Source organism: Oreochromis niloticus, linkage group LG15 (genome assembly GCF_001858045.2).
Source record: "Oreochromis niloticus isolate F11D_XX linkage group LG15, O_niloticus_UMD_NMBU, whole genome shotgun sequence".
NCBI lineage: Eukaryota > Metazoa > Chordata > Actinopteri > Cichliformes > Cichlidae > Oreochromis > Oreochromis niloticus.
Genome location: NC_031980.2, coordinates 646835 through 660708, shown reverse-complemented (window position 1 = coordinate 660708; position 13874 = coordinate 646835). Strand labels below are relative to the sequence as shown.

The window sequence follows — 13874 nt, the reverse complement described above, 5'->3', positions numbered from 1 at the left end:
CAGCACAACTCTTAAATTGTAAGAAATAAATTACAGAAAAAGTTCCAGTAGCTCATTGACAAAAGTGCCATTACCCAATCGAGTGGAATATTTTTATACAGAAAATGTCTCATTTTATTCATTTTACTGTGGATACATTGTATAAAAAGAAGATATTTCTGTAGTCGATAGTGAGAAAACAGGAACTTTTCTGTTTTTTAATTGTTTATCTTCATTATGGTCTTATGAATAGCTGTGGAGGGAGTCTTTATCAGTAAGACAGCTGTAAGTTTTATGAAAATACAGTTAAAAGTCCAAAAACATCCAGTGGGCTGAATAGGGGATTTTTCCAGGCTGATTCTGGCCCCCAGGCCTTAGGTTTGACAACCTATCGTTCTCGTGACTGCCCGTCACTCTGTGTGTCGGAGATGACCACATTAAGCCATTATAGCAGCATAAATATGAGTAAAAATAAGAAAAAGCAAAATAAATGTCATTTCATGAAATACACAAACAATTTTTTTCTATAAAAGTCTGCAAGTGATCACATATTTGGCCCATAAAGTTCATTCTTATGGAACGCAAAGTTGCAGCCATGACAGCAGAAAAGCAGTGAAAAGTGATGGAAATCACTGAAAAAAGCTACAGTTTGTAAAACGTGCAGATCGGCTGCAGCCAAACATCAGGATGCTCACAGGTCATCCTTCTGAGTCATGCTGTCAAACAACATTATGATTTGACAGTGCAGATGACCTTTGACCCTGTAGATGTAATGTTATCCATACACCATGTTGCTGCATGGTACGGCTTCCTGAGTTAAAATGTATTTCATCAGGGCCATATGTTACTGTGCAGTGCTGTCTGTGTTTAATCACCTGGCTGTGATAAATGTGCCCGAGACAAATTTTCCCTAAAGGAAACAATAAAAACGAATCGATTATGTCCAATCAGTTCATCCTTGAGTCCAAGTGGACGCTTGTGCCTCCTTAAAAAAGAAAAAAATGTTCTTCAGGCATTCCTGAGTTATCACATCGATGATTAGAGACGCACAACCTGGAAACATCAAACCTGTGACCACGTCAGTCGCGGGCACAGAGCCATAATAAAAGCAGCAGCAACCTGATGCGATGGAAGGAAACATTATTCAAAGCACGATGTCCAACAAGGCAGAAAAAAAAGCCATGTGGAAAAGATTGAATGAAATATCCACAATTATGATAAGCGGCCAGTTTCGCTCCAAGATGTCAGTCTCTGTCTAACCTCGCCGCCTGTTACTCTGCGGTGTTTGTTAGCTCCAGCATTGTGGCCTGGAGCTGGTGGCTGAAAGGCACCATGAGTTCGTCAAAGTCCACCTCGAGGGATGGGTGCTTATTCCTTCTCTCTATCTTTGACATCAGCTGGCTGGTGGTGGGCGGCTTCCCCCAAACCTGACACAAAAACACAAGTCACAGTGAGAAGTGGAATTACACAGTCACTTCTGTAGGAACGTTTGTGCACTAGTGGGCTTAATGCGTGGTTGCTTTGTGCACGTTGAGACTGCTGCAATTAGCTGCCAGCAGAAGACACATTAAGCCGTCTTCTTGTAAACAGCAGAGAGGCTCACCATCTTTGGCACAAAGGTGATGTCCACGACTTTGGTTCTCCCGGTCGTGATGCTGGTGTTCTGCAGGATGACACTATTTGAATCCTTCTGGGGTGGAGTCTTTTCTGCTGCTGCAGACGATGTCTCTGCTTGCGCAGCGACTTTTGGAGCAGCAACCTGTAGTGAATACCAAGACTTTCAAAGCTTCTGCAGCCTCTGCATATTCGCTGTGTTCGATACAAAGTGTCAGATTCAGGTTGGTTAAAGGCAGTTAGAGATGTCCAAATACACAAGATTAGGTCACTAACAATAAACGGTTATGTTTGAGGATTAAAGCTCAACGGTTTTCAGTAATGGTGGAGAGGCAGGATAAAGAATAATCCAAAGATTTAGCTGTTACACCAAGGAAACAGAAGTACTCTGTTAAAGCACCAGACAGCTAATGTTTACTTTGGACTGATAAAACCTGGTGAAGGAATCTGTCTCAAGAATAGAGCCAAAGAGGAGCATCAGTAACAAAACGTATTTTGTATATAAATGTGCGGTGCTACAAAAAAGTATTTGCCCCCTTCCTGATTTCTTAGTTTTTTGCATATATGTCACACTTACATGGCTCAGATGTTTCAGATGAGAAACAAAGTCATTGACATCAGTCTTGAAAAGGTTACAAAGGCACTTCTAAGGCTTTGGGACTCCAGCGAACTGCGATGAGAACCACTGTCCACTAATAGAGAACCTTCCCAGAAGTGGGCAGCGTACCAAAATGACTTCAAAAACACATCAACGACTCATCCAGGAGGTTACAAAAGAAGCCCAAACAACAAAGAACTGCAGGCCTTACTTGTCTGTGTTAAGGTCAGAGTTCATGATTCAACAATAAGAAGGCGACTGGGCAAAAATGACAGAGTTCAAGGAGAAAACCACTGCTGACCAAAGAGAACACAAAGGCTCATATTTACCAAAAAACATTGTGATGAAGCTGTTGGGATAATACTCTGTGGACCGACGAGGCAAAAGTCCCGTCTGAGTCCTGTTACGGCCGGCATAAAACTAACACGGCTTTTCATAAGAAGAACATCAAACAACAGTCAAACCTGCTGAATTCAGCTCTACCAGAAAATCCTGAAGAAGTATATCTGGCCATCAGTTCGTGCACTGCAGCTTAAGTGCACTTGGCTTCTGCAGCAGGACAATGATCTGACACACACCAGCATGTGCACCTTGTTGGAGTGGTGAAGTTGGACTTCAGATGAAGATGGCCATTCATGGTCAAAAACCCTCCAATGTGGCTGAATTAAAACAATTCTACAAAGAAGACTGGGCCAAACGTTGCTCCACAGTGAAGGACCCACAGCGAAGAATGTTTACCATTGGCACTGTCAAAGCATACACAGGACAGGAGAAACTGTCTGCAGGCTGCAGGACGTGAAACTTGAGCTTTGCCAACTGCATGTCAAAAAAGGCTATCAGCTGATTGGCCAGGACTGTGGCTAAGCTTGATATTGACGGCTGCCAGAACGCTGTTTTTGTAAAACCCTGTCTACATGTGAGGCACGGTCATGGGAAGAATGTGCTGCTACACCAATCCTTCTGCACAAAGGCCCATTGTTAACTTAATCACCGATCACACGGGTGTTGATGTTCTTATCAGGATATTCTGGCGTTCACCACAGACGCTGCAGAGCTCTGTACTGTTTGTGTAAGCTTGTTATCACATAATCATTGGCTCTGCTGGCTTTCCCATCCCCTAGCTGCTCTGTGTGTGTGTGTGTGTATCCTATATTTCTTAGTGTTATTATTCTTTCATTGACAAATATTAATTTTTTTGTTCACATTTAACTCATTTTTAAAGACAAACAGGCTGTTATAGTAAACAAGAACAACATGCAGTCGGGTACTGAGAGTGGTGTAATTCCCACAGAAGCCCCACATGTTCCCACGGCTGTGGTTAGAGGGTAGGATGACCACAGGGCTTCTTGTGAATCAGTCACACAGTGCTGAAGGTGCATGCATTATTTACAATGACTGATTAGTTTATACGTCCCAGTGATTGAGAGTTTGTGAATTACAGTAGGCCTGATAAGGATTGTTGCCCTTTATTGTAGAAAACAGTGAAACGCCTGGCAGTTCATACCGCCTCCGACCGAGCTCAGAGGAAAACGCTCTGTGATTCGTCGGCTCTCTGTGTGACAGATATTTTCATTGTCCCCAGAACTGCGACTGAATTATAAATACTCCTGATTATTCATGAACGCCTCACAAACACCTGCTGCTTTCACGGTCTTAATGACGTCAATACATCTGAACTGATTGTGACCTGCTTACAGGGAATACAAATTTAAACACCAGCACGGTGTAGCTGTAACCAAACACATGTGGTGTCATTTGCGTACGAGTGCCCAGCTTTAAGTAATCAGGTCCCTTTACAGGCTCGGGTTTCCCTGATGCTACGAGGGAGAAGAGAGCAAAACCAGTGTGTGTCGTTTTACATGATTTAGAGGTCATGATGGGGATCAGGAGACAGAGCGGATTGTATCTGTGGCCCAGACACTGATCCCAGAGCTGCCCCTGGTGCATACATCAGCGTGGGAGTGTGAAAAAGCACTGAAGCACAGGAAAACGCGCTTGCATGAATGTCTGGATGAATGAAAACGGTGTGAATGCTCAGAGTAGAACAGCACTATATAAGAACCTGGCCATGACTTGCTATATTCTTATAGTACAGAGTGAACATTAGATACAGTATAGACAAAACAAAGATAAGAGGGAAAGTCTGAAGGCAAACGATTTTAATGTGTTTTCAAAGGTCTCCTTTAAGTCGTAGATTTTTCGTGTACCTTGGCTTTAGTCGCTTTAGGCTTTTTAGCTTCAGCCTCCTTTCCTTTTGCTTTGTCCTTTGGTTTAGGCAGAGAATCCATCTTTTGTTTGACCAAGTCGATTATTACAGGGTTTGCAAAATCTCTGGAAACATCAAGGCAGTTTTGCTCTGTACAGAAATAAAATCCAGTCAGTCAAATAACAGCAGCAGCAATTAAACGAGACATGGTGATTCTAAATTGGCCATAGATGTGAAAGTGCCTCGATGCAGGGTTGTAGTCAATGAGCCTAGAAAGACCGTATATAAATGTTGGTACATTATACATCACTACAAAGGAGACCTCTAGAATAAATGTTGATGCAGAGTTCAATAAAAAAGAGAAGTTAAAGAGTAACTATACAAAATCCTGTGTTTCCATTTTGGCATTATAAGAAAAAGTTACAAAGACTTTGAACTACGTCACACCTCTCTTGTTCTCTGCAAGCACATTGGCACCCGCCTCGATGAGGAAATCCACACAGGAGACTCGAGACGTTTCAATGGCCCTCATGAGGGGCGTGGCTCCACCCAGGGCCGGGGCATCGAGGTTAGCTCCAGCATTCACCAGAAGTTCAATGAGTTCCCGCTGCCCGGCGTACGCTGCATGGTGGAGGGGGGTCCAGAAGAACTGGTCACACACATTCACATCAGCCCTGTCACAAACAGTGATGTCGGAGTTTAAGGCATATATTTGTATTTAGGCCCATTCTTTGGCTTGGATCAGCAGCCATCTCTCAAACAGCAGCAAGAAAAAAGCTCATCATCCAAAGACGATGTCTCAGTTTGCTTCTGTGTGTGTGCTTTGTAATACAAAGCTAAAGAAACGGGTAAAAAAAATATTGAAAATATTATTTTGGCTTTTATTGTAAAGCCACAGAAAAAACAAATGGCGCTGAAATCAGAACATGAACTTTCTCACCCCTTGCTGAGGAGGTACTGAGCCATCTCATAGTTGCCAGTGGAGCACGCGACCATCAGCGGCGTCTTGTAAAACTCATCCTGAACATCTACCGGCACCCCTTTACTGAAGGCGTGGTCCAGAGACTCCAGATCATTGGTTCTCACACAGGAGTTCACGTTGACGTAGACCGGCGGCGGCTTGTGTATGTACCATCCTGAGTCATTCATCACCGGATGGACTGGCGGGTGAGCCGGGTCGAATCGGAGGACGTCCGAGCAGTTAAAGTATGAGCTGATCATGAAGTTGGGTGGGCCTCCGTCTGCTCGTCGGGGCTTCAGCTCCGGTGGGAGGGTGCAAATGGGCATGGGGAGAACAAACGGAGCCTTCTTCTTCTTCTTGCCTCCTTTTTTCCCCTTTCCTCCCTTTTTCTTCTTAGGCATATACGAGGAGAGGCGGAACGGTTTCTTGATGTACTTGACTCCTCTGATGAAGTCACTGATGTTGACGTCTCCTCCATGAGCTGAGATGACTGCTTGGATCTGGTCTGGTTCAACTGGAGCTTGTAGCTCCTCTAATACAGAAACAAACCTCTCTGCAGTAACTGTGTCTGACTTGTCGCCAAAGGCTTTCCACAGTTCAGCTTCATACTCTTGAGACCAGTCGTGGAGGGTCAGTGCCCAGAGATCTGACATCTGGCCAGCGCCGCTGGGATCGCTGCCTTTTCCCTGCTTCCTCTCCGCCTTCCGGAGCTCCTTGGCTACTGCGTTGTGACCAGAATCTTTGGCAATCTGATGCGGCAGCAAACCTTCCCGGTTCTTCAGTTTAGGGTTACAACCTGACCACAGAGCAGAGTTTATATAAACACACGGTAGAATGGCCTAATCTAACTCAGGACTGTGGTTGCAGCTGTTCGCTGGATCTACAAGTATCATAACAGAGATATGCAAACACAGAGGGGAGAACACTGATCCTCCAGTATGTTATAAAAATACTGAGGAGAAGAATTTTAAATTCAGATCTGGATTTTACCCAGAACCCAGTCTAACCAGTGAAGAGACGTCAACATGGGATAAATCTATTGTCTGACATCCTGATAACAGCGAATTACACAAGTCCAGTCTAGAAGTCATAAATGTATGAACGTGGGCTGTTTCCAATATAAGACAGGGTTTAATATGCGCATTGAAGGACAGAAATGTCTCCAAATCATCTTAAGAAACATGAATGATGGGACAGATTTGTCCCCAGCTGGGCAGCAAACAGTCCAAAAAGACGTCTGATCACACAGGAAGCTGACAACGTGCACACTCCCACTGAAACCAATACACAATGACAGGTGTGGTGAGCAGCAGTCGTGCACAAGCTTGTAATTATGGACAATACTTACACGTGTGAACATGAAAAAAGCAGGGGGACTGTGTTATTATGTTAATCTCTGAAACGACTACCAGGGGAGTACGTTTGATCATAAAACGATAGTTTGATCCATATTTATAGCAGCTGGGAAATCCCCGTGTTTCCACTGTGATCAAAGGAGACGTGCTCTCATATCGCATTTCTACAAAGAAACCAGAACAGAATCAAAAGTGTGCTCGACTCTTCCCAGTGTCCTCACACGTGTAAATGAATGACATGTCAACATTTTGGCAGTAATGTAGAAATGTAAAAAAACCAAAACAGTAACTCCAAATTTTAGAGCTGGCCATGGAGCGTGCTCCTTTACGTTCCCATGTATACGAACACCTTTCTTCTAGAAATGGAGGCTAACATAGAAAATCATCGTCTAACTAAGAGGGTACTGTAGAGCAGTTTTTGGAAAGAACTAAAATTCCCATATTCCAAATAGATTCCCGTTCCGCTCTTTTAAACTTTGATTGAAGATGTTCAGAGTAACCATCGGCATTCTTCTCACTTTAACAGGCCATGCATATGAATCATTACACAGTTTGGGTATACAACACTTACGTAGCAATACCTCAGAAATACTGTGATCAACAATAATGTGACAGCCTCATAAACAATTACAGAGGCAACGCCTACAGAAGGTAAGACAGGTGCTGAGAAGACAGCATTAAGATCTGAGCCAATACAGACGTACGGCCATCATCATGGCCACATAAGGACATAGATGCTTAGGTTGGGAGGTACCCTGGGTACGCAGTCCAGCACCTTTGGGCTCTACGAGCAACGAAAAAACAAAAAGAGAGGGAGGGGATCAGAGCGACAAGCCAGGATGAAACAAGAAGCAACCATGAATACATGGCCCCCATCCCCACCACACCCCCAAGATGAGCTGCTACAGCAGTGCCACAGGAGGACAGAGCCCCTGTTTGGGCTAGGAGGTGGCTGACATCAATAAATCCTACCAGTGGTTAGAAAAGCTCGGCCTAAAGGACTCCACAGAGTCATGGCGGCACAAACAGACAGGCAGCTGCTGATGACCAACCACACAGAGCTGTGACCGATAAAGAGCAGATGTGGCAATCCCAGCTCGGACAGTCTCGGTCGTTGTGTCCTTGGGCAAGACACTTCACCCGTTGCCTACTGGTGGTGGTCAGAGGGCCCGGTGGCGCCAGTGTCCGGCAGCCTCGCCTCTGTCAGTGCGCCCCAGGGTGGCTGTGGCTACAACGTAGCTTGCCATCACCAGTGTATGAATGTGTGTGTGAATGGGTGAATGACTGGATATGTAAAGCGCTTTGGGGTCCTTAGGGACCATAAAGGCGCTATATAAATACAGGCCATTTACCATTTAATATTGGGAAGAAGTCTGATGGGTGGAAAGAACAGCTGGAGATGTGAAAGTCCAAAGTTCTCCTGACGTACATTTTGAGTAATAGCTGATGTGTTTTCCTCCTGCGTTTGAAAGACTGATCAGCGTTAGCCTACAAATGTCACGATATCAGACTGAAATTACTGAACGTAATGTTGATATAAGCTTTAAATGTCTGCGCAGTCGGGGCTCCGTTTAAAGCATCAGTAGGAGTGACAGGCCTCATCACAGAAAAAGACTTTAAAGAGTACAGTACCTCTCTGTGCCAGGAACTTGCAGCAGTTTGCATTGCCCGAGGCAGCAGCGTAGTGTAAGGCTGTGCAGTCCTTAAGGCTCATCGCACTCATGTCTGCTGAGTATGCAGACAGCACCTGAAGCACCTGAACACATGAAATCAGCCCAGAGGAACACGTTAGACGATCCTAAATCTGAAGTGCTGCTTACACTAACAGTGGGTCGCTGTCATTTTAATTCAGCTTTCAGTGCAAAGTAGAATAAGTCCTAATAGATACAGTTTAACTTTGCATGTTATTGGCATTTCAAAAGATGTCAGCTATTATATATGAGCAGCTACTACACCTCAAAAAAGCCGCCCATGGCAGCATAGTGGACGGCTGTGAGCCGCTTTCTGTCAGAGGCGTTGGGGTCTCCCCCCATCCTGATTATAGCTCTAACAAGTGGCAGGGAACCTGCTTTGACTGCCTCCATCAACGCTGTGACTCCAGTTTTCTGAACAGAGGGGAAGAGAAGAGAGGAAAGGCTTCAGTTCCCACAGACTGTCTTCAAGACGCAGTTCTCGCAGTCCCTGTTGTTTACCTGGTGTGCTGCATTGGGGTCTGCCCCAGCATTCAGCATAATGAGGCACAAGGGGGTGCACTCCTGGGCCTTTTCACACATCAGCTGAAATACATGCGTCCCCTGCACTGACACGCTGTTGGCATTGGCACCGCACTTAAGCAACACCTGCAGGCAGCGGCAGTGGCGTTTGGTGGGGTAGATGCAGTAGAACAGCACATCTGAGTCACAGCGCGGGTGCACAAGTTTGAGAATGAGACAGAAGAAGCAAGTAAGGGTCAACAATAAATCTGTACATCAGTGTAATCAGACTACTTTGAGGCAGCGATGGCTTGACAGCTAAGACCAACACCTACATGCTGTTTCAAATATTAATGTGGACCCCTCAGTCTAATTCAGTGTGTGCAGTCCTTCGCAGCTATTGGCTAGCTAACCCTGCCAAATCAAGCCATCTTCATCTCTACTGCAAAATTAAAAGCAAGGCCCAACGACCCGAGGGCTTTCAAAGTAAAAGTGATGGACGCATTTCCCTTTTCAGGAAACTTTGCTCTGACAGATAGCTTCCACGCTTCTAGCACCGAGCACAGCTGCTAACTGCTGGTGGAGACAGTCTCGCATCCTGGCCTGTAAAAGGAGGGAGGCAGGATGCTGTGTTTTACTTTCCCCACTCTGATTATTCCCACAGGCCTCCATATTTCTGACACGATGGATAACACAAACAGGTGTGTGTGACTACTGAAGCTCAGCCTGCTGTGAGTACTGAGCGCAGGCTGAACAAAACCCCAGGGAGAGCTGGGTGATATCAAGTTGCTCAGCGTGTTTCACAGGAGTCGATCATTAGGACTTGATCTGTAATTAGACGTGTCCATGTGGCATGACCCTCATAAGGCTCTTCACACATGCATACATACATCATACAGTATGTAAATTATGCACACGCCGGGAAGTATTCAATCATTCAGCCTTGATCTACCTCTCAAAGGAGAGCCAGTTAGAGTAATTGCTACCACAGACACACTGTAATGGGGTCATTATCACGATTACTTCAACGAGCTCCTTCAGAAGACCTTTGTGCGCTCTGATTGGAGTTGTCTGGGATACCACCTCCTCATCAATATCTAAAGAGACAAACTGCATTTTCATGAGCGGAAAGACGATGCAAGCGATCCAGCTGACCTAACCTAACTTGAGATGGAAACGCCTCCATTTGGGAAACTGAGACTCAAATGAGAATACACACATTTAAAGCAAACCATCTGCATACAGATGCACACAGTGTATGAGCTTCATTTGTGCAGGAACTTTTAATGACATATCGCAAACAAAAAAGCTCTGAAATTCAACTCTCGCGTGTTCCTGTGATCATATCAGCCTTGATCATTCTGCAGCTGTTAAATGCTACAAAACATTTTTGTTTCAAAACTTTATTTAACCAGAAAGCAAAAAGCTGCAGCTTTAGAGTCTCTTTGTTTAAAATGATCCTGGGCTAAACCTGCATCCACACAGGAAGCGATTCGCTTCCCAAACTTTACTTTAAAGCTGGCTCTTACTGGACTCTTGTCACCTAAGTAGCTTCTAATGCATTTACTACCCTGTTAGCTGTCAGCCACCAGTATCCTCTGCTCTCATTGCCAGCTGAAGTTGAGAAAGATTCATTTTGAGAGGTGCCTACTTCTTTCTCATTGCCATAGCTTTTTTCACCCATAGTCACTTTACGTAGCCAGATGTGACTGAATTTCTCTCGGGTTGCCATGTCATTGAAAATCACCCACTGTGTGGATAAAGCTAAGGGAGACAAAGATAAGCATCAATGTCCCACTGAAAGTGAGCATCACCATTGGGCTGAGCCCTTGAAATGCCTCTGGGTTCTTTTTTTGAAACCTTATTTGAATTCAACTCATTTTTGTGGTCACAAACACACTGAGACAACCTTTGTAGGGTAAGTCTGGCCTCTTGCTTTGTGACAGTGTGACAGCTGCAATTCTGAACTAAACAGCTGAAGAAAACCCTGCTGTTTACCACCATATACACACTACATGAACAAAAGTGGGCCGCCTACACCTGCACCATCGGCCACTGAAACTGATGCCACGAAGCTCCCGGCACACAGCTTTAGTGTGATTGAAATCCCGTAACTGTTCAGTCAGTACAGTGTTGCTAAACCTACACAGAGATTATAAGTAGCAATGCCTTTAGTTTCAAACTCACTTTTGCCCTCTACATCCAGGAGCCTCAGGTTGGCTTCGCTGTGGGCCAAAAGAGACACAATGGGATCGTTGCCCAGCTCAGCAGCTAACATAATCGGAGTGCGGCCCCTTTTGTCCTGCACGTTAGGATCTCCTCCCTTGGAGAGGAGGAAGGTGACGAGCTCTGTAAGGAGAAAAAGAGAGAGCAGAAACAATCAGGAGACAGATCATATTTGGGGTTGTGGTAAATTCTCAGACCAGCTGAGCTTGATGCAGATTATGTTTAAAAGTAATCGGAAATACATGTTTATACCCCGAGTCGTATGCACACTCATCTTTCCCCAGTGTTACTGCAGGCAGTGATTAAGATGTTTAACAAACTTAATAGCATCCATTCCTTTTTCCATTGCGCTGCCGTTTTCGAGAACTCTACATGCTGCCACAAATCTCTGTGGACATATTTTCTTTGGCAAGAAATGCGGCATGCAAACAAGGGGTTTTGAAAGACGCAAAGACCAAATGAAATAACCTGTACTGTAAATACCCACAGTATTTGAGTTGTACAAACATAGCACTCTTCCAAACAAATGTGTCTGATTTTTGCAAAGGAACGAGTCTGCCACAGTCAGCCCACAGGCATAGATTACCTAGACTGTTGGCTGAAACTGCCACATGGAGCACCCCCACACCGTCCTTCGGCTCTGTGAGATTGATGAGGTCTTCCACCCCGAACTGCACCATCTTCTCTATCTGTGCCTTATCCACTTCATGGACTAGCTGAAGCAGGCGGTAGATCTGCAGGGTCTGCAGGCGGCCCTCTGCCACTCTGCTGCTCATTGTGGACTCACTGAATGCTGGTATGAAATAGGAGCGTTATAATATGCACGCAAATATTTGGTTCTAAACTTTTTTTTAATTGAATTACAATTTTTAGCTGCTTTCTTTTTCCTCTGAAAAACTGCAGAACAGTTTGTTCATGTTACCCTTGTGAATGGCGACTTTCACACAAAGTGGCCCAGAGCTTTTTCTGTTTTAAGACAAACATCACCACAGTAAATGAATAAAAAAGTCACAAGTGTTGTTAAAGATCTGTCAGTACAGACGCGTAAACCCTAAAGTGAGAGGCTCTGTCAGCTCACCACATCACGCACCTGCACACAGACACGCACACGCTCGTTACACGGGCTCTCCTTGTTTGACACGAGGGTTTCCAGAAAGCGCGAACACTTGCTGCTCTTTGTGGTCCACAAACCCAGGACGGTTGGTGAGCGACGACGGTCCCGTCTGTACCTGCTTTTCCTCCCAGGCTGTAACGTCTCCTTAAAACGCCGCCTTTCACTTTTCTGAGCGGAAACAAAGTCGGCTCCATGGCAACGGAACGCGCGAAAACCCCAGGCAGGACCTCGTGCCTTCGGCAGCGTCTGATGCTGCTTTCAAGGTCTCACGATAAGCTCGGCAATACTGAAACTGTTGTAAAAGAAAGCGTCACCACCATTTATTTAGCTCGCAATTTAAAGACTTTATCTGTATTAACTTAACGAGTTTTTAAAAGCTCCCTATGGTAGTTATAACAGTTGCCAATATTTGGAATGATTTGATGTATGTCGATTAAGGAATGCCCCTTAATTGAATTATTTATCATGTATTACAGTGAATCTGTTTTCACACTTCACTTGTTACACATTTTTCCCCAAATGGATTATTTTCTTTTTTCAAAATTGTCAAAATTCTGCACAAAATATCCCGTTAATGACAAAGTGAAAATCGTTTGCTTGAAATTCTTGCAAATGTATTAAAAATAAAAGATCATGTACATGAGTATTCACAGCCTTTGCCATGACACTCAAGGTTGGCATCATGTTCATCCTGTCTCCACTGATCATCTGTCAGACGTTTTCTGTAATTGTATTGGAGTCCACCTGTGTGTAAATTCAGCTGACTGGAAATGATTTGGAAAGCACACACCTGTACATGTGAGGTCCCAAAGTTGACAGTGCATGTCAGAGCACAAACCAAGCCATGAAGTCCAAGGAACTGGACAATCCCAAACCTCCGAAACAGGACTGTATGGAGGCACAGATCTGGGGAAGCTGGCTATCAAGCCAATCCGAGCAATCAGGGTAGAAGGGCCTTAGTCAGAGGTTCCCAAGAACCTGACAGAACTCCAGCGTTGCTCTGTGGAGAGAGGAGAACCTTCCAGAAGGACAACCATTTCTGCACCACCAGAAGTTTCTCCACCAATCAGGCCTGTGTGGCCAGATGAAAGCCACTCCTCAGTAAGAGGCAAATGACTGCACGCCTGAGGTTCTCTGATCTGATGAAACAAAAACTGACCTCTTTGGCCTGAATCATGTCCATCATGTCTGGAGGAAACCAGCCACTGCTCACCACCTGGCCACTACCATCCCCACAGTGAAGCACGGTGGTGGCAGCATCATGCTGTGGGGATGTTTTTCAGCAGCAGGAAGAAAAGTCAGGATCAAGGGAAAAGGAATTAAAAATGAATGCAGCAATGTACAGAGAATCCTTGATGATAAGCTACTCCAGAGCGGGTTTATCATCAAACAGGACAATGACCCTAAGTACACATCCCAGATAACAAAGGAGTGGCTTCAGAATCACTCTGTGAATGTCCAGCCAGAGACCAGACTTGGACCTGACTGAACATCTCTGGAGAGAGCCAAAAATGACTACGCAGCCTGGTGGAGCTTGAGTGGTTCTCCAAAGAAGGATGAGAGAAACTGGGTGTGCTAGCTTGTAGCGTCGTACTCAAAGACTTGAGGCTGTAATTGCTGCTAAAGGTG

At 44.9% G+C, this 13874-nt stretch overlaps 1 protein-coding gene across 5 annotated transcripts; it reads right to left on the bottom strand.

The window, feature by feature from the left end:
• Positions 1–265: 265 nt before the first annotated feature.
• ankef1a (ankyrin repeat and EF-hand domain containing 1a) lies at positions 266–12574 on the bottom strand. Of its 5 annotated transcripts, none has more exons than XM_005449856.4 (12): positions 12222–12565; positions 12054–12097; positions 11718–11924; positions 11093–11254; positions 8906–9105; positions 8669–8818; positions 8346–8469; positions 5338–6154; positions 4845–5071; positions 4399–4547; positions 1583–1738; positions 266–1406 (listed from the first exon to the last, which is right to left on the bottom strand). In XM_005449856.4, the coding sequence occupies exons 1-12, from the start codon at positions 12437–12439 to the stop codon at positions 1251–1253; spliced, it is 2610 nt and encodes an 869-aa protein (XP_005449913.2). In that variant the 5' UTR covers positions 12440–12565; the 3' UTR covers positions 266–1250. The 5 variants fall into 5 exon arrangements, with proteins under 5 accessions (XP_005449913.2, XP_013124216.1, XP_025755049.1 ...); XM_013268762.3 differs by having other exon boundaries at positions 11996–12097; positions 12210–12346; XM_025899264.1 differs by having other exon boundaries at positions 12210–12346.
• Positions 12575–13874: the final 1300 nt, after the last annotated feature.

What these genes read in the sequence shown, in the direction of transcription:
- ankef1a (XM_005449856.4), bottom strand. Translation starts at nt 12,439, where the DNA reads ATGGAGCCGACTTTGTTTCCGCTCAGAAAAGTGAAAGGCGGCGTTTTA. An exon ending in CCTGGATGTAGAGGGCAAAA is followed by an intron (nt 9,106 to 11,092) that starts GTGAGTTTGAAA and finishes GCTGTGACTCAG; the next exon opens with ATGTGCTGTTCTACTGCATC. An exon ending in ACCCCAATGCAGCACACCAG is followed by an intron (nt 8,819 to 8,905) that starts GTAAACAACAGG and finishes CCCTCTGTTCAG; the next exon opens with AAAACTGGAGTCACAGCGTT.